Source organism: Neophocaena asiaeorientalis, unplaced genomic scaffold, assembly GCF_003031525.2.
Source record: "Neophocaena asiaeorientalis asiaeorientalis breed wild unplaced genomic scaffold, Neophocaena_asiaeorientalis_V1.1 scaffold112, whole genome shotgun sequence".
Classification (NCBI taxonomy): domain Eukaryota; kingdom Metazoa; phylum Chordata; class Mammalia; order Artiodactyla; family Phocoenidae; genus Neophocaena; species Neophocaena asiaeorientalis.
In genome coordinates, this window is record NW_020175413.1 from 1329381 (window position 1) to 1351758 (window position 22378).

The 22378-nt window shown below is 45.7% G+C and overlaps 1 protein-coding gene across 2 annotated transcripts in view; it reads left to right on the plus strand.

The window, feature by feature from the left end:
• Positions 1-13066, plus strand: part of ATPSCKMT (ATP synthase c subunit lysine N-methyltransferase) — a 17106-nt gene extending 4040 nt beyond the window's left edge. For both annotated transcript variants that reach the window (XM_024767205.1, XM_024767204.1), the window contains exons 2-5: positions 2178-2467; positions 4012-4149; positions 5667-5717; positions 12513-13066. In XM_024767205.1, the coding sequence (XP_024622973.1) occupies positions 2178-2467; positions 4012-4149; positions 5667-5717; positions 12513-12683 (650 nt within the window). In that variant the 3' untranslated portion in view covers positions 12684-13066. The remainder of the gene's footprint in view (positions 1-2177; positions 2468-4011; positions 4150-5666; positions 5718-12512) is intronic.
• The last annotated feature ends 9312 nt before the right edge of the window (positions 13067-22378 follow it).

A 22378-nucleotide genomic window follows, 5' to 3' on the forward strand; every position in this document is an offset into this window, starting at 1 on the left:
AGGCTTCTGGTGTGTCCTGTGTTCACGTTTGGATCTCACCACAGCTGTGACAGATTACCACATCTTATGGGTATGGTAGGTGGAAATAGGTCCATGTTTGAATCCCTGGACCCTGCGAGGCTGCTACCTGGGGAGCAACTTGGCAGATGAGGTTAAGTTAAGGACCTTGATGTGGGGGAATTATCCTGGCTTGTCTGGGGGGGCCAGTATGCTCACAAGGGGAGGATCCCTTTCCTATAAAGGAAAGGGGGGCAGGGCTGTCAGAGGAGGTGTCGCGATGGAAGCAGAGGTTGAGCGATGTGGGACCGGTGGCCGAGGAATGCGGGTGGCCCATCCTACACTAGAGCTTCCAGAAGGAACACAGCACAGCCAGCCTATTTCAGACATCTGACCTCCAGAACTGTACGTTAATAAATGCGTGTTTTTATTTATTTTTTTCACACACACACACACACATACACACACACTGTATTTTATTTTTACAGGAGATAAATAGACTGACACCAAGCATCGTAAATGGATGACCACGACAGAAGCAACAATGATTGCAATTACCAAACACGAAACACACTCACACTGTGTCATAATATTGACATTCAGTCCAGGAATCCTCCCCTGTAACAGCTCCTTCACTTTGCAGTGAAAATTGATTTATATGTTTTTTGCCTCTGAGTCCTTGTGGGATTTTTTTTTTAATTCAAACAGAAAGTCACAAAAATTATAATCATCCGCATCAGCTATGCGTGTTGTTTTAACCCACCAACTTTGTGGTTATTTCTTACAGCAGCAGCAGGAGACTAACCCAGTGGGCCTTTTGTACGGCTTACTAACGCCAAAACTATGAACACTAATGCCTGCGATGGATAAGACCCTGTTGTCGCCCCTCTTCTCACTCTCCTTTTTCCTGCAGATTCCTGTGGTTTTGGTCTTAGTGCCTCAGCGTGGTCGAGAGCTGGTTCAGGGCAGCGATGGGCTTGTTCCCTGTGGGGTTCAGGTGCTGGGCCGTGTTCTGAGTGCTCTTCCTGTATCCGCTTGTTTCGTCCTCACAAGGATCCCATGATCCTCACCTTACAGAGGAGGAGACTGAGGTTGGGAGGGGTGAAGGGTCACAGCTCTTAGTGAGGGGTGGAGCCAGGGTGCTGACCTTGGCAGCCTCTGCAGCCCTGCCCTTCGCTCTTGTGCTGTGCTCATCATTAATCCATTTAGAAATTAATTTCAAGTCAATTTCAACTTAAAAAACTTGAGATCCTATTAGGAATACTGTTCTAAAGGATAAACTCAAGAGGAGGTTATGTAAGGTTACCATTTGTTTCCTCTGTAATCAGTGACTAGAGTTTGCTTTATTCTGTACTTGTGATAACATTGAAATGGTTATTTTATTTTTTGTTCTTTGTGGATCTGCTTTAAAAATCTCCTTATTACCATATTTAGTAAAACCTGAGTTTTGTCTCCTCTGTACTTCAGAATTGAATTTGTACAACTGGATAATTGATGCCTGACCATATTTGATGTAGAATACTTTCATCCTATTTGAAATAGGGTAATAATCAGACATTTTATTTTATTTTATTTTATTTTTTTGCGGGACGCGGGCCTCTCACTGTTGTGGCCTCTCCCGTTGCGGAGCACAGGCTCCGGACGCGCAGGCTCAGCGGCCATGTTCACGGGCCCAGCCTCTCCGCGGCATGTGGGATCTTCCCGGACCGGGGCACGAACCCGTGTCCCCCGCATCGGCAGGCGGACTCTCAACCACTGCGCCACCAGGGAAGCCCAGTAATCAGACATTTTCATGCTTATTTCTTTATGGGGCTTTGTTCTGAACGGTAAAAATATGGAGTACATAGTTAATATTTGAATTAATGAATACTGATTCATAAAATACCAAATAGATTGGAACACATTGTTTTCTAAGGATGATGCCTAGAAAAAAAATCAATATGTTGGAAAGAAAAGGTTTTAGTCTTCCGTGAGTATTGAATACTTTTCTGTAAAACACTTTAGTTGCTGGACTCTAGAACTCATTGTGGAATTCTACATTTGTAATTTAAATTGTATTGAGCAAAATTGTCCTTTAAAAAGCATGAGTTTATTTGTCAATAAGAATTGTAAAAAAAACCCGCTACCTTGGATTTCCGATTTGGTGCTACATATATCTTTTCTGCTTGCTCTCAATCCAGGGACACCCCCAGAAACACTTAAAGAAGAAAGGCAGTCAGGATGTGTTCCACCTACAAGTCTTCAGGGCAACAGTTTGAAGAAAAGCAATTGGGGGTTCTTATTTACTGGCATTGTTGGGGGGACGCTGGTGGTCGTGTATGCTGTGGCCACACCGTTTATAACACCAGCCTTCCGAAGAATCTGTTTGCCTTTTGTACCTGCAACTGCAAAGCAGATTGAAAATGTTGTGAAAATGTTGCGATGCAGGAGAGGACCCCTGGTAGACATCGGTAGTGGCGACGGACGTATCGTGAGTTATGCGAAGATGTTTTAAGGTTTATGTTTTTTTAGGTTTTAAGGTTTAAAATTTCTGTTTCACATTTCTTGTGAGGCTTATGCAAAGACTTGCTAAACTGACAGCCTAATAAAGTAGTCATTTAATTTTGTGTTTGTTTGGCTGAACTTCTAAGCCCTCCAGCGGGATTTTGGAATTTATTTTTCTCAGATTTAATTTTTCTTAAAGGTGAAAGTGCACTGTAGATCTGCCAGGTAAAAAGGAACAATTAATTTGTAATTATGAAATTGTCCATTAAAAAACTTAGGCAGTAGAGGTGGCATAACCAGAAGAAACATGTTAAGTCATGTAGTTTGTTTTACATTTTTTGCATCATAAATGCTTCTACATTTACCTGTATTTATACAAGTATCAGAATTCCTGTGTGGTAATATTGAGTTAAATAAGGAAGAGCCAATGTGTTGAGCCCCACTTATCCAAAAATCAGACTTTCAGTGACTTCAGCTCATTGTGACCCCAGCTGGGAACCTATAAATAAAGACTTAAAGCCACCGACTGGCCAACAGTGTCCCTCGCTGGGCAAGGTGGCACCATCTTTAGGCCTCCCCCCGGATGATGAGCAGAAAGTGAGGATAGCAGAAGCATAGGCTCGTGTTCTGGAAACATTTAGTGTGGAAACCAGCAGGGTACAGCACCTTTCACTGCCCCTGCAGACGTGGACCCTGCAGTTTCATGGTAGTGACCTGGAATAATCAGCAAGAGTGACTTGTTTTGAAGAAATCAGGGGATGTATATATCAACTAGGAGGACATTTTAAAATCCAGATATGAACGCTTTACATCTCTGGATCGTCTCTTTCTGGTTTCTAAGAAAATGGCAAAGGGGCGACACTGTAGTTACTTGGGAAATTGCCGTAGATGGGACAGTTCCTTCAGGGCTGCTCCCTTGAATGGTGGTGGCAAAACAGGGTGAGCAGAGACCCCAGCCCAGCCCACCGTCCCTCTCACCTTTGGAGGCCGGGGGCATTCGGCACTTGACTTTATCCTGACTCGTTCCATTTTGTTTTTACCTGTTGTCGATTTTGAGCGAACCATCTTTAAATACCAAGGAAATGTGTAATTAATTGCAGGTTCCTCACTGACCGGTTGTTCTCATTGCATGTTACAGCTAGTTCACAAAACAGCCTCCAGGCACGCTCAGTTCGCCTGCTGCCGTTCCGTCAGTGATGGAAGGAGAAGGCAGGTTTTCAGAAACTTTTTGTCAGCCCTTCCTGGGGTGGGCCAGTCCAGAATGAATTAGGCAGCTGTCCAAAGCAAGCCTGTTCTGATGCTCAAGGTGAAATCTTCGACAGAAAAATAAGAAAACTGAGTTTAAATGGACAGGCATTACGTTGTCCACAAAGCTATTGTAACTTCAGAGCCCCACCTTTAAATGGTGTCTTGAACAAACACCTTTCGATTGGATGTTTTATGATTATAGACCATAAATAGGAAGTTTTCATATCATTTGACTATGTGAGTTGATGTTTTTCTTATTTTGAGCATGGCCTCTCCCCACAGGTAATAGCAGCTGCAAAGGAAGGATTCACAGCTGTGGGTTATGAATTAAACCCCTGGCTCGTCTGGTACTCCAGATACTGCGCTCGGCGGGAAGGGGTGCAGGCATCGGCCAGATTTTACATCTCAGACTTGTGGAAGGTAAGTAAGGCAGAGGATGGTGCTCGGAAACTCCACCCCCAAACTTTATAATTCATGATTAGTATGACTGAAAACTGAAGATGTATTAAAAGAAGAAATATAAGTGTATATTTCAGCATAATGAAATGTGAACAGCTTTTAAATTGATACATTTTACAAATCAACACTACTTTAGAGTAGAAACTTCAGGTTTATAACTTATAGGTCATGTGAATACTGCCATTTTATTTACTCAATTTAAAAAGTTCTCATTTCTATTTATTATGCAGTGATAAGATTTTGATCTCTTTTGGAAGTCTTATGCATCATAATATAGGCATTAACTTGTTAATGTCATTCTTGGTAAATAGTAGGTGTGTGTGTGTGTGTTTGTATGTGTGTGAGTGTGTTTGTATATGTGTATGTATGTGTGTGTGAATGTGTGTGTGTATATGTGTGAGACCGTTTATGTGTGAGTGTGTATATGTGTGTTTGTGTATGTGTGTGTATATGTGTGTTTGTGTGTATATGTGTGTGTATGTGTGTATGTGTGAGACTGTATATGTGTGTGAGTGTGTGTGTGTGTCTGTGAATGTGTGTATTTATGTGAGTGTGTACATGTGTGTTTGTATATGTGTGAGTGTGTGGTATATGTGGTTTATGTGTGTGTGAGTGTGTGTGAGTGTGTGTATGTGTGTGAGTGTGTGTGTGTATGTGTATACATACCTAGAGAGAGACAGAGATGGTGCAGGAGAAAAGAAGGGATCCACCAACCATGCTGTCATGGTTCCTTCATGTCTTCATAAAGCACAAGATATTTCCAAGTTTACTTGTTCTCTAAAAAGTGCCCTGTAATTTTGCTTTAGGAATGCTCCATAAAATGCTTTTTCTTAAATAACAATTTCCCATTGTAATATTGTCATCAGTAGCTTATAAAAATTCACTCGAGTTTTATTCTGTATATACGTAAATGATCTCTCCATAGAGTAAATAAAACTTTTATTGGGCACTAAGAATTTTGACTGGCGAAGCACTTTTCCCCCCAGTTTTCCAACTAAAGACCATTTCATTGCATTTTTTACTTAGTATTTTAGAGAAGAGGAGCGGGGCTAGAATTCTAAGGATGGCTCAACAGGAAAAACAGGTGGTTCTGAAATCCCTTGAGCTCTTGCTAAAAGCTCGTTTGGTAGAGAGTGGAGTAGAAAGTGGGCCAGGGGTGCAGACGGCCCGGGCTACCTGGATGAGCACCAGTGGTCCCTGGATGAGTCACTGCCTTTCTGACAGTTGACCCCGGGCGGCCCTGCATGGAGTGGCTGTGAAGATGAGATGAGATAACTTACGGGAAACTTTTGGAAAACTGTAACAGATGAACTAACACGGGCGAAAGTGTGAACGTGGGACATCTTAAAAAGGACCACTCTTTGCGAAAACCCACTGTTGGGTGAAATGGGAAATTGCTACTCATTTGGAAATAAAACTTAAGCTAATGTTTGGCTTTCAAAAATTAATCTGTGAATTGTTTTCTCCCTCCCCTTTAGGTCACTTTTTCGCAGTACTCAAACGTTGTCGTCTTTGGCGTGCCCCACATGGTGAGCGTGCACTCTCCTGCCCCCTGCGTGTTTGGTTCTAGGTTATGAGGGGGCTTCCAGCCCGAACAGGCCACGTATCTCAGGCCTGCTCCCCCGTGTGCAAAATGACAGCCTCCCAAGATTCTGCGGGAACATCGGATTTTAGAGCATTGGTTTAACAAAGTACTTCAGGGCCCTAGAAGATTAATCATAAAAGGTCCAGTCTTGTAGTTTAAAACTTTCGCTTTAGATAAAGGTCTGCATGATCTACCTAAGCCCTAAAAATTCCAGTCTGAAAACTGCTTTATGAGCTCCTGGTGTCTAATATGGGTGGATATTTTCACGTTCACTCACTTATATTCTGCTGAAATCACTTGGGAAAGTTAAGGGGATGTTCCCTTGGAGTTGATCATTCCTTGGATTTTGCAGTGAGATGATTTTCAGGGTGCATGAGCGTTGACTAGTTTCAGCCGACCTCAGTTGACTGATTTGTATTGAACTCTGACTCTGTACTTTCACAAGTGAAAATGCTGCCGCATCAGACTGAAAATGATCCTAAATTTAGCCTTTGGAAAGGTGACCAGAATGGGATGCTTTCATTGTAATTGTTGGTTTACAGACCATAGTAAGAAATCCCCCTTCACTTTCAAAGTATGTAATTGTAGCCATAATAATCTTGGTAAAATTGGATGTTTGCTGAAATGCTACTGTATGACTGATGTGGTTTTTAATTTAAAAAAAAAAGAAATTTACTTTTTTTGTTGTTATGCCTTCTTGTTCATACCTTACTTTTTGTTTAAGATGTCTCAACGCTGGAGAAGTTTTGTCTTACTATTAGGACTTTCAGTGCGATGCCATTTTCTTTAAGAAGTCTATTTAGAAGTGCTTTTGTTAGAAAATTTTGAAAGTGACAGGAGTTTATATGTTCGTAATTCTTAGCAAGCCTAAAATTAAGATGAAACCTCCGCATCTACACTTCTGTTATAGAAATGAAAAGAGGTAGAAAGGCATGATCCCTGGTTATTAAAAGAAAAGAAAAAAAACTATTTAGGATCATAGAATTGCTATGGAATTTGATGGTTATTTCCTACTTATTGTGAAGTTTGGGCATTCTTTTGGAATAATTAGCATTTTGGGGCAAATAACTTTAATTTGAAATCTGTACTTTCTAAAAATAGAAAGTTGATATTCATTCCTCGCTGTCTTGAGAGGCCCCGTGGTGGCTGCAGCAGCTGTGTCCCAGTGGGGGGCAGCAGAGGCCTTTGCTGGGCTCTAGTTCCTTGTGCTTCTAACCCCTTTTGTAGTCAGTCTTGGGAACTGTTCACTCAAGGGAAATAAGAGTGTGTAATTTTGATGAATACTATTACGATTATTGTCCATTCTTCTGTACACAGAGAAATCTTAAATAAGGAACTTGCAGCATTTCACTGTTCCCAGAAAAAGGGAGCAGGTGAAATACACGAAGCACCCACTTTCCCTGGGTTAAGAGGGATTCAGCCAACTGGGAGTCTTCCATGCAGGGGGATCGATCGGGGTGCAGGGCCCAGATGGCTTCTGTGGGTCTGGGGGCCCCGGTTTTCGGGTGGAGGGCCCTGCTTTCCCCTTTGTCAAGCTTTGCCTACGTGGAGGCAGTGAGCGGAGGGGAGTGCTCCCAGGGGACTCACGAGGCCGGGTTGGCCCTCTGCGGGTCGTGTGAGCGCTAGAAAGTTCTTCAACCCGTCTGGGCCCCATCATGCCATTTTCTGTTAATAGAATGCATTTCCCTGGCCAGTTTCCTGGCAGTGGCTCGGTGGCCGGACAAAGCCAGCATGGCAGGAAAGGCTTCCAGTGGCAACTGAAGTACACATAGGCCGCGAGAAGCCGGAGGCTGCTTAGGGAGCTTCAGAGGTGGGGACCCTGGTGTTACACATCCTCACTCCGCTCCTGGTACCGGGCTGGTGCTTCCTAGCAGCTCTGTGCAGTGGTAGCTCAGATGAGAGCGGCCCTGACCTTTGATCCTGGGTGTGTGTCCGGCGTAGCAGGAGTAAGGGTGCCAGTGGACCTGGCAGGCCAGTGCTCGGATGGTAAACAGCCGCACTTAACACAAGCTCATGCCCCAAGAGTGTCTTTTTGGAATGTGGGACAGATCGGTTGTGTCCTTGTTGAAAACCCTTCTGTGACTTCTTGCTACCTGAAAGCAGTGAGGGTAAGGCCCGGCCCTCCACATGGCCCGAGTGGTCCTGCTTCCGCCAGCCCTCTGCACGCCAGCTCCATCCTTCTCTTGGCCCTTAAACTGCACTGTGTGGGGCTGTGTGTGTCCTTTCCTCCGACTTCAGTGCCCCCAGCTCTGGGCCTGGTTAGGGAGCGTCTGCTCGGCACTCGCAGGTCGGATGTCTTTTCCTTCGAGGAGCCATCCCTGATCGCCCTGTGAGACAAGCCCCAGCACCCCCGACTTCCAGAGCCCTTTCCTCTCTCTGAGGACACACGGCCGCACGCTTCCTTGTGCGATGGCTTTGGTGCTGTCGGCTGTGGGCACCGCGCACCGTGAGCTCAGGAGCAGGGCGGGCCTGTCGTCCTCGCTGCCAGACCTCCAGCTCAGCAGCACCCGGCCCAGTGATGGCCCGGGAAACGTGTGTCAGACGAACGGATGAATATCGTATAAATACACCCGTTAAGTACACTCTTCCAGTGGGCTGTTAAGTTTCGTAACTTCAGAGGACGTGACTCCTTTAATTTGAGTTAGGAATCCTCTTATGACTGGATGAATGAAAATACTACCACCATGTTCTGATCAAGAAACGTGATTCATGACCGGATCATTTATCATTCATTCATTCATTCAACAAGTGTTCATTCAGGGCCCACTAAGCCGCAGACCCTGTTCTGCTCGCTTGGAATACTTTAGTGGATGAAAAGGAAAAACATCCCCGCCCCAAGGTATTTATATGCTAGTGGGGAGAGCAGGTATTCAGTGAGATGTCTGTGTACTGACAGAATGTGTCGTACGATAAAAGGGGGTCAGTGCCGTGGGGCTAACTGAAGCGAGAGAGGGACGGGGCAGAGACTGTCCTGAAAAGGGGACCCGTGGAGGCGAGGGGGGAGCCGGGTGGCTGGGTGGTCGGGAAGAGCGGTCCAGGCAGAGGAACAGCCACTGCGAAGGCAGAGGCGCTGAGGGGTGTGTGCCTGCAGGTTCCAGGAGCAGCAGGGAGGTGGGCGGGAGGAGGGGAGCAGGGGAGAGGTGGGGTCCGAGAAGAGACAGGGCTTGGGCGGGAAGGACACAGGCTGCCATGGGGAGCAGACGGGGAGGAGCCAGGGGACGGGGTCTGAGCTCTGGCAGGCATCCGGGGCCATCGATGGAGCAGCTGGTGAGAGGTGGTCCAATTCTGGATGCGTCGTGAGGAGAGAACCAACAGGGTGAGCAGGCAGATCCAGCTGGGGGCACGAGGGAGGAAGGAGCCCAGGGCGCCCCAAGGTGTTTGGCCTGAGCTGCTGGAGTTTGCTGAGCCCAGAGAGGTGCAGGCAGAGTACGCAGGGGCGGGAGGGGAGACCAGGAATTCCACGTGGCCTGTGCAGTCTGGGACGCGTGTGGATACGTCAGGTGGGCGGTGGTGGACTCCAGGAGTCTGGGGCACGGGAGGGAGGGCTCGTGGGACGTTAGTGCCAGGAGTTGTAAGAGGAGTGACCAAGCGGCTTGGAGCTGCGGGTGCACTTCTCTAATGTGTCTTACGTCTTTGAGCTGGTTTCAACTTACATTTAAAGTTTTGAAGATGTAATTAGAATACGATGAGTTCGTGTCACTTTGAAACACGTAATTGTATGAATAATTTTGAATTTCATTAGGCGGACATGGCACATCACGGCTTCTCTTTGTGTATGATATCAAGACCCAGGTTTGTTGCATATTTATGTGTAATTTAGTCAGTTAATTTCTTATGATTGAAATAGCGCCTTTCATTTGTACGTTTATCTTGACTTAGCGTATGACAGTCATTTGGAAATAAAAGATCTGTAAAAGAGCAAAGAAGAATGGTAATGTGAATACATTTATAATTGTCGTTTCTGTGAACAAAATTACCATAAGAAACATCTGATATTTTGGAAAAACACATATTGTCCTATTCTTTGCTTACTTAATTTTTTCCTTCAAGGAAGAAAACTTTTCCCTTTTTTTATTTTTTAAAAAAGCAATCTTTTACTAGCTGTTAAAAGAATGGAAATATTCCATCCTTAATGGAATTTATTCTTTGTTATCTTGGTATTGATTCGAATGAAGAATCAGAATTCTGGCTCACTGCAGCCATAGGTCACGTAGAGGAGTTTTTCCAAACCTTCCTTTAAAGGTATTATAAGTGAGGAATAAAATCTTCCTAGAAGCCCTATTGATTCGTTCATCTTGATTTAATTAGTTACTTTTAAAGGGAGTAGGTTTTGCTCAGATCTTGGTTTCTAAATATCATTTTCTCAGAGGAACCAGGAATGTTTGAGAAATGGCTGATCCCAGGGCTGAGGAAGGGAAGATACAAAAGCCTGGAACATTTTGTTGAGCCCAAATAGCAGGACGTGTTCAGAATGTTTGATGGGGGCACATCCACAGGAGAGAGAAGCCAGCTTGAGGGAGTTCCCAGTGGCCAAGCTGGGACAATTTGTGTGCTAGAATAAACAAGAACGATGGTGGGTTGTAACCCATAGAATGAAGTGAGGATCCAGGAGTTCACACTTAACAGTGATGGAGAGACAGAGGGGAAAGCTATTCCTCGATGTTTTGACTGTCGATCTGGGAGGAAGGATGGAATTAGCAAATTGCCACTTTCAATCCTTACAGTAAAACTTGACTCAGGCAGAATCATCAGGAATGCTGCATCGAGTGGGGGCAGCTGGATGAGTAACAGGAGGACATTTGCATCTTCTCAAGGCGTCTCCCCGCAATTGCTTACCCATTGCAAAGGAGCAGTAGTAACCACACTGTGGAGACACCAGAAAGCTCCTTGCCCGAGTGGTACATCACCCTCAAAGCAGGAGGACCCCGTGGGCTCGGGATCGTGGAGCCCTGCGAAGTCCACAGCCACGCTCGTGGGGCGTTGCCAAGGAGGCACGCGCCAAGTCATCATGAGCGCGTGTCAGAGGGACGCCCGTTAAATAACTGGCCTGTGGTTTTTTTTTTTTTTTTTTGCGGTATGCAGGCCTCTCACTATCGCGGCCTCTCCCATTGTGGAGCACAGGCTCCGGACGCGCAGGCTCAGCGGCCATGGCTCACGGGCCCAGCCGCTCCGCGGCATGTGGGATCTTCCCGGACCGGGGCACAAACCCGTGTCCCCTGCATCGGCAGGCGGACTCTCAACCACTGCGCCACCAGGGAAGCCCTGGCCTGTGTTCTTAAAGGAGGTTATTGTCGTGAGAGACTAACGGAGGCAGAGGAACCATTACAGCTCTGTGCAGTGTGGGAGCCCGGCTGTGGGACAATGTGAAGGACATTACTGGGACATTTGACAAAATTGGGATGCTATTGGAATTATTATTACTGGAATACAATGTTAAATTTCCTGAATTTGATAATTGTGCTGGGTCTCTTTCTTAGAAAACACCAAAATACCAAGGAGTAAAGGGCCATGTTGTATACGACCTGTTCTCAAGTGGTTTAGAAAAAATGTGCAGAGAGAGGGGAAGAGAGCAATAAGACAAACTGTTAAAAATTGGTGAACCTGGGTAAAGGAATACAGGAGTTCTTTGCTCTATTCTTTTTTTTTTTTTTTTTTTTTTTCGGTACGCAGGCCTCTCACTGCTGTGGCCTCTCCCGTTGTGGAGCACAGGCTCCGGGCGCGCAGGCTCAGCGGCCATGGCTCACGGGCCCAGCCGCTCCACGGCATGTGGGATCTTCCCGGACCGGGGCACGAACCCATGTCCCCTGCATCGGCAGGCGGACTCTCAACCACTGCACCACCAGGGAAGCCCCTTTGCTCTATTCTTGCAACTTTTCTATAAATTTGAAATTATTCCAAAATAACAAATTAAAGGAATAAAGTAGAAAAGATGTTTTTAGGAGGTGAAGGTGGTAATATAATTTTAGGACCTGAAGATAAAATTTTAAGCAGCTGTTAATTTGCTGACATAATTACAATATCAGTACTCTTAGCAAGCAGTAAAACTCCTCCTTCACAGGTAGATTAGTAATACAATTATGCAAAAGTGATAAATAAGAGGATTTTATTTTTTATAAGTTATGTTGACTATCAAGAAATTATCAGTGTATTATGGATGCATTTTAAAAATCTATGAAATATTTCATCATATTTCAAGTTGGTAGAATGTGTATAGTTTTTCATGGTCTAATTGTACCATTTTTTGTTGATTTTAGGTGCTGTTGATATTAAGATGTACCATTGCTGTTGAGAAAGAAAAAAAAAATGTTGCCAATTATAATTCTAAGACAATGCCAATTGTAAGATGTATCCTGATTTCAGACATGTTAAAAATGTGGGAAAAGATAAGTAATTGAGACAGGGTAGATTGAAATGTTTAGGTAGGTTAATAATTTAAGGCTGCTTCTCACATTAATTACTGCCACATCATGATTTTAGTCAGGAGAGTGGAACTCTGTGATACACATCTGCTATAAATGGCAAATTTTATAATTGATACTAGAATATTCTTATAACTGTTGTTCATGTGACTTCTGTATTTTAATGGATTATTTGATGATGTATTTATACCCAGGAGTGATATTTTTACAATCAGTAATTTTGCACAGGCTTTTTTCAGGGATGCAGATACAAAAGGACATTGAGAAATCATTTCCTCCGACTATCCGCTCACTGAAATGATGGCTGTCGTTCTCCACAGATGCTGCAGTTGGAGAAGAAGCTTGAGCTTGAACTTGAGGACGAGGCTAGAGTCATTGCTTGCCGGTTCCCCTTCCCACACTGGACCCCAGCCCAGGTCACGGGGGAGGGGATAGACACCGTGTGGGCCTACGATGCCAGTTCTTTCAGGAGAAGTAAGAAAAGGCCCTGAAGATCCGTGCATTTCCAGTTGGTCATTCAAATATAAACTTTATCCAGGGAGTTTTCAGAAGTGTTGGGGGTCTTTGATTTTATAGAGACTTAAGGCTGTGTCTTCAGCAAAGAGTATATTTTTCCTTGTTATGGAATGAGAAATTATGATTGCTTTCCTTAACTTTTGGAGAAAATAAATATAAGTTGAGAACAGCAGGTAGATTTAAAGCCCCTTTCATGGTGTGTTCAAAACAAATGTGCTTACTGCTTTTCATGCACTTGGGTGTGTGAAAATATGGATGAGCTATGGTCATGTTGATGGGTGGGAGAGATGTCAGCAGCTCTTCACATTATAAAGAGCGTGCTTTAATGCCACAGATGAGAATAAACAATTTAAAGAGGGATGCATTTGCAAATGTTTGCAATTTCCTGTAACTTTATTCACACTTGAGATTTATCTCTTTTTTTTCTGTACTAGGTCAAAATTAATTTTCTAAAGGATTTAGAGAGGTATTTATATATATATATAGTTTCAAATTTTTAAAAAAAATTTAATTAATTAAGTTATTTATTTTTGGCTGTGTTGGGTCTTCGTTGCTGCATGCAGGCTTTTCTCTAGTTGTGGCGATCGGGGGCTACTCTTTGTTATGATGTGTGGGCTTCTCATTGCGGTGGCTTTTCTTGTTGTGGAGCACGGGCTGTAGGCGCGTGGGCTTCAGTAGTTGCAGCAGGCAGGCTCAGTAGTTGCGGCTCGTGGGCTCTAGAGCACAGGCTCAGTAGTTGTGGCGCATGGGCTTAGTTGCCCCGCGGCATGTGGGGTCTTCCCGGACCAGGGATCGAACCCGTGTCCCCTGCATTGGCAGGCGGATTCTTAACCACTGCTCCACCAGAGAAGCCCAGTATTTATATTTTATAACACTTATTAGGAATAATGTGTTCCAAAGTTAGTGGATTACTGTATTTTGTTGAATCTAAGCTGTGTATGTGTGTGTAAATGTGTGTCTATAAATACACATTTTAACATGTCTGAAATTGTGATGTACCTTCTAGTTGATGGTGTCTTATCACTGTAATTGGCAGTGCTGTACTTCATGATGTAGTTGTATGTCACCCACCATAGACAGAATCTCCGATGTGATGAACTGTGGTATTCAGAGAAGACACAAGGTGTAGTGGAGTAGTTGGTATGGATTTAATAGTAAAATAAACAGTCCTGAGCTTTGGTGTAAGCCAGACCTGGGTTCAGATCCTGCTTCCTCATTAGCAGGGACCTTGGACAAGAGGCTTTCCCTTGGTTTCCTGAGCAGCCCTGTCGTTGGGATAATGATACACTGAATAGGGGGCTGGGGACCGATCTGTAAAACTCATGGCACAAAGTCCATGGCCTGTAAGTGGCGTTTATTATTTTAGACACTAAAGAAAAGCTTGTTCACAGAAGTTGCAGATTATTTCTGCTAGTCACTTCTTTATTTTATGAAAGCAGCCATTTATTTAATATTTCTCATTTATGAGAAGAGACTTGACTGATTTAGAGAAAGACAAGTTAAGGAAAACCTCTGAATGTGAGTAGACAAGCTTCACATATCTGAAAAATTAATATTGAATGGTGGTTGAATAATCCTTGTGTATCATGGAAAATAAACTCCCAATTATATACCTGAAATCTAAATACCAAAGCGTTTTAAGAGAGATTTGATATAAAGTGAGATGGTTTGCATCTTTAACTAAACTGATAAAAATATCAAATTGATAATCTTCATTTTAGTGAGAAGCCGCTGTGGACTCTGTTCATTCATTCAGCAAATGGTTATTGAGTGTCTGCTGTGTAATAAGCTTTTCCAATTTAATGGTTAATGACATGCAAGTTCCTGAATCTTATGGGATTTGTGTTCTAGAAGAGAGACAGACAGGTGAGTGAATGTCACTGTGTGTGAATTCTCTGGAAGAGGTAAACAGTGGGTGGTGTAGAGAGAAACTGTGTGTCTGGGGTGAGGGGCTGGGATGTTGGGGACATTTGTCAGGTTTTTAGCCGTCACCATCCATCTGTTTCCCAATAGTCCCTGATTTCCTTACGAAGAACAAATTCTTTCTCACTGTGTGTAGTTTTGGTGTCTTCCCCTTGCTCATTCCAGCCAGACCTGTAACTTGGCTGGGTGCATCTGGAGAGGGACCTCTCATAGCTCCCTGCCAGGAGGGTGGGGTGGGCAGAGGCTGGGTTTTGTGGAACCTTGGAGGTATTCCATAATTTCCTAGACATATTCCTGCTGGACTTGTAGAGGCATCAGGCTATCTGCGGAGTCATGTACGACTTGGCTGTTTTGGGGGTTCCTCCTTTAGCTTCCTGAGAATTAGATGATGCTTGGTCCTGCAGCCTTAGAGACAAACGGACCGTTTCATAGAAGTTCTGTGATTCATGGCATTTGCAGGGTCTTTAGTTGATTTTTAGTTCCTAGGTTAAGGATATTGATCAAATTTGCAAACAACACGAGGCAGGGAATGAGAGCTGCTACATTTGATGTCAAAAGTGGGATTCAAAAAATGTCTATACAGATTGAAATCAGAGGCAGGTGCTAACCTGATAAAATTTAAAGTTAAGAAAAACAGTAGAAATACAGCTTAGGGGTCATAACAGGAGCCTTTGTGAACAGACTTGGAGGTTCCATTAACACTCAGGTGCTCAAAGACTTGAGCGCATTTCCATCTGAATGCATCTTTCTCTGGAAGCATGGCCCCAGGATCGCAACGCTTGTGTTCCCCAGGTGTGCCAGGTGGGCACCTCATCAGACCCTCAGCCAACTCTGGCATTCAGACTCCTCGAAATGCTTAGCTCCACCAACTGCACGTGAAACCAAGTTTAGAAGATGTAGGAAATGAGACTCTTCCACATACATTGTTCACCGTTGCTGGGAGACGGCATGCACCAGGACAGGTGATAGCCAGAATTTAAAAAATGTAAGATTCCTGATATTTAAACCACACAACTGGATACTACCCCACTGCCAAAGTACTTTCCCTGATGGCCAAAATTATTAAAGACCTGCTGTGAAGAATTCAGTGTCCTCAAGTCCAGGAGTCTTCTAAGCTTGTGCTAGTATGTGTATTTCCTAGCTTAGCCCTGGCCGAGCGCATTCCAGAAAAGACCTTGAAGCCATTGCAGAGCATACGACAGGAGTCTACTTAAGTCTCGACAGACAAGAAACACATCCCTTGGTTGTGTGGTGTGGCTTGTTGCCCACTGCGGCCCTAGTGTGATCAGCCCTTTATTGAGATTTTGGAGTCATGTGGGCCACGGTGGAGTATTCCTCACCTGGTCTGGACAGCAAAGTTTGCTGACCCAGGCAGCAGGGGGTGCCAGTAGACCAGCCAAGGGGGTGTGCAGACTCTGCTCCCTCCTGCCCAACAGCCATCTCCCCTCTCCTTGGTGACAGGCACCAGTTATCCAGGTGTCAGGCATCGATGAGTTCAGGAAACGTGGGCCCTGCCCGTCGTCTGATCCCATCCCCTAGGCGTCAGGATGGGCTGTGGGCAAGTAATCCAGTTTCCCCCAGTGAGGTTGGAGGGTCCGTCCGCTGGGAACTTCGGGAAAGGTTTTGCGGCAGTAACACCTGAAGTTTTAGCAGCCATTTTGCAACCACTGGGGAAAAAATGAAGATGAAACCCAAGATACTGAGGCTGGAGGAGCAGAAAGAAGGAAAGACTCTGAGTCTTTCTTTGATGACGCACTGAGTGGCTGAACCGACCTGGAGCCTCTGACTTCAAGACATCTTGTGCGGTGAAGTGATAAAACCATGTTGTTCTTAAGCTGCTTTTACGTGGGTGCTGTGTTATTTGCACCCTCAGCAGCCTGACGGAGACAGGAGGGTTGAGGCTGCATTGGGGCGAGAGGTGCCCGGCAGTGTGAATGAGCCCACTCCCCCTGTCTGGAGGGCACTGGAGGAGGCAACACCTGCTAGCGAGGTTGGAAGGTATGTCTGGAGTGTCCCAGAGAGACGGCGAGCTCCCAGGAGCAGGGAAGCCCGCTCCCAGAGTGGTGTTTGGGAACTCTTTACCAAGTCAAGGGGGCTGTGAACTTGGACATGGCCTTCACAGTGACATCCGAGGAGAGCATCCTGTCCTTGGGGGCACGGGCAGGGATGAGTAATAGCAGAGCTTCAGCTGTATCCCTGCCCCCAGGGAGTTCTGTAGGGGGAGAGATGATTTCTCAGGATGGGAAAGGAATTAGAAAAAGGAAGAAATCACCTTGGACTGCCTTTCTTGACAGGTAGGGTTGCCAGGTAGAGGAGCTGTGTTATGGACTGCACGTTTGAGTCCCCCAAAATTCCTGTGTTGAAATCCTAACCCCCCCACCCCCCCCACAGTGTGATGGTATCAGGAGGTGGGGCCTTTGCTTTAGGTCATGAGGGTGGGGCCCTCATCAACGGGATTAGTGCCCTGATAAAAGAGACCCCCAGAGAGCTCCCTCACCCCTTCTACCACGTGAGGACACAGCGAGAAAAGGGCCATCCATGAACGAGGATGCAGGCCCCCACCAGACTCTGGATCAGCCAGCGCTTTGACTTAGGACTCCCCAGCCTCCAGAACTGTGAGAGGTAAATGCTTGGTGTTTAAGCCCCCCAGTTAGAGCAGCCCGGGCTAAGACAAACTGGTACTTAAGAGAGCCACGCTTGGCACTGCCCAGACTTGTCTGGGCCCTAGCCAGCATTCCCTTAGCTCTGACGAGGAAAGGAAGTTAAAGGGAGCCAAACTTCAAGAGGACTCTCCCATGTGCCAGCTGTGAAGGGCAGCAAACCATCCCGCAGACCTGATGGTCAGGACTGAATAGGCTCCAGAAGTTCTACTGGGCCGTTGGAGGGTGTGGTTGGACCATGCTCGCAAAGGAGGCCTCCCCGGGAGGGGTCTCCTCTCCAGGTCTCCCCTCCAGGCTCACACGGGGGAAACTTTTGGCAGTTTGTCCCTAAACTAACATGGGTGATGTAAAAAACTAGAATTAGAAAAGGGAGCAGAAGAAACCGCATTGATAAGCAGAGTGACTTCTAGATGGTAAAGGGTCCTGAAAAGACATCCTAAGAGGCACAGAGTGGTTGTGATGTTTATCCTGGGTGAGAGACGGTTCGGAGGAAAGATCTTTCAGATTTTGAAGGGCTGCCAAGCAGCAGCAGAAAGGAAAGTGATAACACGGCTGTGTGCCTGGGTTTCCATGCACTGGAACTGTCCCGTTCTCATCCTCAGGGAGGTGGTACCGTCTTTACTTATTTTTCCTTTTTTAACCAAGGGGTGGTGGTGGTGTGTCATCATTAACTTGCTCAGTTACAACCTGACCCGGAGGCGCAGGGTCTTACTACACTTGGCTGCTTCCCTGCAATTCGACCTGTTCTGTGGCTCTGGGGTGTGAACTGGGGTCATTGGGTGGGTGCCAGAGGGACGTGACATTCACCCTCAGGATGAAGTACAGTCCTAATAAAGTCATTTAAAGTCAAAATGTGTTGCCTCTGGACCTGGTGAGTCCCTTGTCACTGGAGATGCTGGAGCAGAGGCTGGACAGCCACTTGGTGGGGATGTTGCCGAAGGGATCCTTCCACAAGCAGGCTGAGTCCTAAGACTTGAAATGATGATGAGTTTTCCCATCTTAGCGGGGCCGCCAACCTCCGGGGGTCTGGGAGGCATCACAGCAGCCTTCAGCGGTGAAGGCGAATCACACAACTGTAGAACTCAGCATCCCCAAACACGAGGAGGCTGTGATTTGCTAACAAGGTAGTTGAAGTAGTGGGGTGCAGATGAGTGAAGAGAAACATATCAGGACTCCAGCTGAGAAATGTGTAGGACCAGAGAACGAAGTTGGAATCTATAACCCCCCTGCCAAGGGCTCAGCTGGAGACAACACAGTTGTGTTCCCTGGGTCCTGATTAAACCAGGGGACTGTTTTTGAAGACTCTGGTGGAAATAGGTCACTAACGGTGCCTCATTCCCTTCTGACACTGCCTCACCCATAACCTTGTCCCCGGAGCAGCCTTCTGAGGACCAGAAGCCCCCGACCCTTCTCCAGTTTGTCAGCCCAGGTTTGGACATGTGGTGCGGCTGGCGGATAGACGCGAGCTGAGCTATGGGATTCGGTGTTGAGAATTTTAACTGGAGAACAGAAGAATTGGGAAAATCTTAGTGGAAGTTAAAGTTATGAAGTTGAGGCCAGAGGAACTTGGTGTGAGAGACAAGAGCCAGGTTTCTCTCTGGGTCAAGGGCTCCGTGCAGGGGCCAGGCCATGGCGCTGGGGACATGGAGGGTGGGACCCCCTGCCAGGTGCCTGCCCCCACCCGCCGGGCGGCAGGAGGACCTGTCACTGTCCCTGGAACGTCTCAGCTGCCTCCTCATCAGAGGAGTGTCCTCTTCCTTGAAGAGCTCCATTTAGGAACTAGGTCATTTTGGACGAATGAAAATACTACTCATCATAGCAGGTATTAAACAGGAGAAGCTCTTTTTCCCCAAAGACGGTGCAGGTCATATACTTAAATGGAAAAAGATGGATATTTGTATAAATGTAAGAAAATCTCCATCTAAATAACACAATAAAGTTTTTCGCTCAGGTAGAAAACTTTAGTCGTCCAGGATCCTCTCGGGCAGGACTCCTCCCTTCGGAGTGAAGTGTTGCCGTAATAAGGACGTGTTACGGTTGTATTGGAATTGGTGCACTCGTGACCCAGTGGACTGATGCAAATGGAATATGAGCAACAAAAACCATATGCCTGGGCTTCCCTGGTGGCGCAGTGGTTGGGAGTCCGCCTGCCGATGCAGGGGACGCGGGATCGTGCCACGGTCCGGGAAGATCCCACATGCCGCGGAGTGGCTGGGCCCGTGAGCCATGGCCGCTGAGCCTGCATGTCCGGAGCCTATGCTCCGCAATGGGAGAGGCCACAACAGTGAGAGGCCCGCGTACCGCAAAACAAACAAACAAACAAAAACCATATGCCTTTTCCAGGTGAGGGAGATTAGATGTCTCAACTCTTTTTCATTTAATATTATGGTGTAAACATTATCCGGAAGGATGGATAAAACAGTAGCTCATTAATCACTAGGTTTAATTCAAGGATTCGAGGGAGGAATCAAGTGAGTTTTCTTCTCTGTAATATTGTAGGATGAGCAATTGGGCAGGTGTGTCAGAATAATTTCACAAAACTCCATCTATATCCCAAACCCCATGGATACATTTGTTTGGCGAGGTCTTGTACGGTTGGCTATAAATATAGCTTTGCGGTATTGTCCGTGGGGAACGTGACAGCTGAAGAAGGGGTGGCGTGTCACAAGACATTAGGTGAATGCCCGTACCGCATAGCTGGTAGTCAGCAAAATCCTAAGGCAAGTTCATGAAGCTGTTGCTGTTCCAGTGAACTTCCCTTTACCTCCCCCTGCACTGACCTTGTCCCAGGCTCTTACCCTTTACCCCTTTACCTTTTTGTTGTTTGCACATTTTTTCACAGTTTAACATTAAAAAAAATTTTTTATTGAAGTATAGTTGATTTACAATGTTGTTTTAGTTTCAGGTGTACAGCAAAGTGATTCAGTTCTACATATATGTATTTTCAGATTCTTTTCCTTTATAGGTTATTACAAAATATTGAATATAGTTCCATGTGCTATACAGTAGGTCCTTCTTGTTTATTTTATATACAGTAGTGTGTATCTGTTAATCCCAAACTCCTAATTTATCCCTCCTCCCATCTCGTAGCCCCTTTTTCACATCTCTGCTATTAAGCCTTACATTTTCAAAGGCATTTGCATTTCGTTAAGGAGTGTGTTAATATGAATTTGAGTAAGACCGAAAGAGATGAATTTGTAATGGAGAAGTGTCAGATTCCTTGCTTCCACCTGCCCTTACCCCAGTCTATACTACTCAACTGGTACATCCGTGACAGCTCGGAAAGGCAAGCTGTGGTTGCCGGAAGTTTCTCTTGACTTGAAAATGTTAATTATGAATGGAAATTCGTAGTCCAGAAACTATGATAGTGCTCGTGTAATGACTGTCTACCATGTGATCAGCCTTTTACATACTTTATGTTTAATTCTTATGTTAGCTCTGCAGTGTAGACATGGTATTTCTTAGTGGGGTAAATGGAGGCATTTAGAGAGATTCGTTTGCTAAGGCCCAGGCACTGCTAGGCAAGTAGTGGAGCTGGTATTCAAACCCAGGCCCTCTGATATTAGAACTGCGATTTCCCCCATTTCACTGCCTGGGCAGGACGCAGGGGACATTCTGTTGCTCGAGAATCAATCCCGTCTACCCAGTTAGCTTACGTATCAGCAACACTTGAGAAACTCTGAAGCCTGGGTTCTATCACATGGTAGCGGGCACAGGGTGGTCCTCGAGTAATAATACCTTCTAAGCAGAACTGAATTCCCGTCTACCTGCCTGATAGGTCTACCCCACCTACAGATGGGTTAGTGCAGACAGACCACCTATGCTGGGAAATAAACGACTGGTGAAAAGTACCCATCTGTATTAGTTTGCTCAGGTTGCCGTGACAAAATGTCACAAAATGGGTGGTTTCAACAACAGAAGCTTGTGTGTCACAGTCTGGAGGCTGGACATCTAAGATCAAGGTGCCAGTAGGGTTGGTCTCCTTGGCTTGCAGATGGCCGCCTTCTCACTGCGTCCTCACGTGGCCTTTCCCCTGCGCACGTGCATCCCTGGTGTGTCTTTCTCTTCCTGTAAGGGCACCAGTCCTGCCAGATTAGGGCCCCACCCTAGTAGCCTCATGTTAACTTAATCACCTCTTTAAAGGCCCTGTCTTTGAGGTCCTGGAAGTTAGGGCTTCAACACATGAATTTTGGGAGGACACAAATCAGTCCATAAGAACATCTGACCAAGTTAATTATGGCATCAGTTTCGTAAGTGAATAATTGGACCTAGCCTAAATGTGCATCGTTTGGAGACTAGTTAGTACCTTCTGGTCTGTGTGTCTGGAGCAGCTGTGAAAAAACTACAGCAGAGTGACACGTACCAATGCACGTGAGATTTCCGGAGAGAGGTTCCTGTGCTGTGACACGTGTTCTTCAACAATGCACATTAAACGTCACCTGCCTTATGGAAAAGTTGGGTTAATGAGAGACTATTCAAAATGGGTGCAACCTTGGAAATCAGAGCATTAACAGAAAGAATCACTGGTACCTGGGGAGATTACCTGGACTGTCCAGATGGACAGCTCAGTGGCACTGGAGACTGCCCCAGGGGATAATAATTTATTCAAATAGCGTGGGAATGCTGGTTTGGGGGAACAGCACAGCAACGATGAGTCTCCTAGGGCTTCCACTTGCTGCAAGCCCAGGACTGTGCAAGCCCTTGGGCGATGCAGACCCTCCTTTTACAATTTCTTAAAGTACAACAGAAAGGGCCCCAGGTTGAGAGCTACTTCCCTTCCAGCCGAAGCTTCCAATTCTGCTCTCATCATTCAAAGCTAAGCTCCCCTTGCAGGAAAATCACACATGAACCAATATGACTTACAGATTATTCTCTACTTTCTGCACCAGTGGTCTAAGAGTTAATTGGTGTTATAACAATAGGTGGTGTTGCAGCGTGGGATGTTGTCAGGTATAACGAACAAGGGGCAGAACAGTGATGTTTGCATCTGTTTATGTCATCACGGGGCATTCACATGCTCACACATGTGTTCTGTTTCTAACACACACACACACACACACACACACACACACACACACACACACACA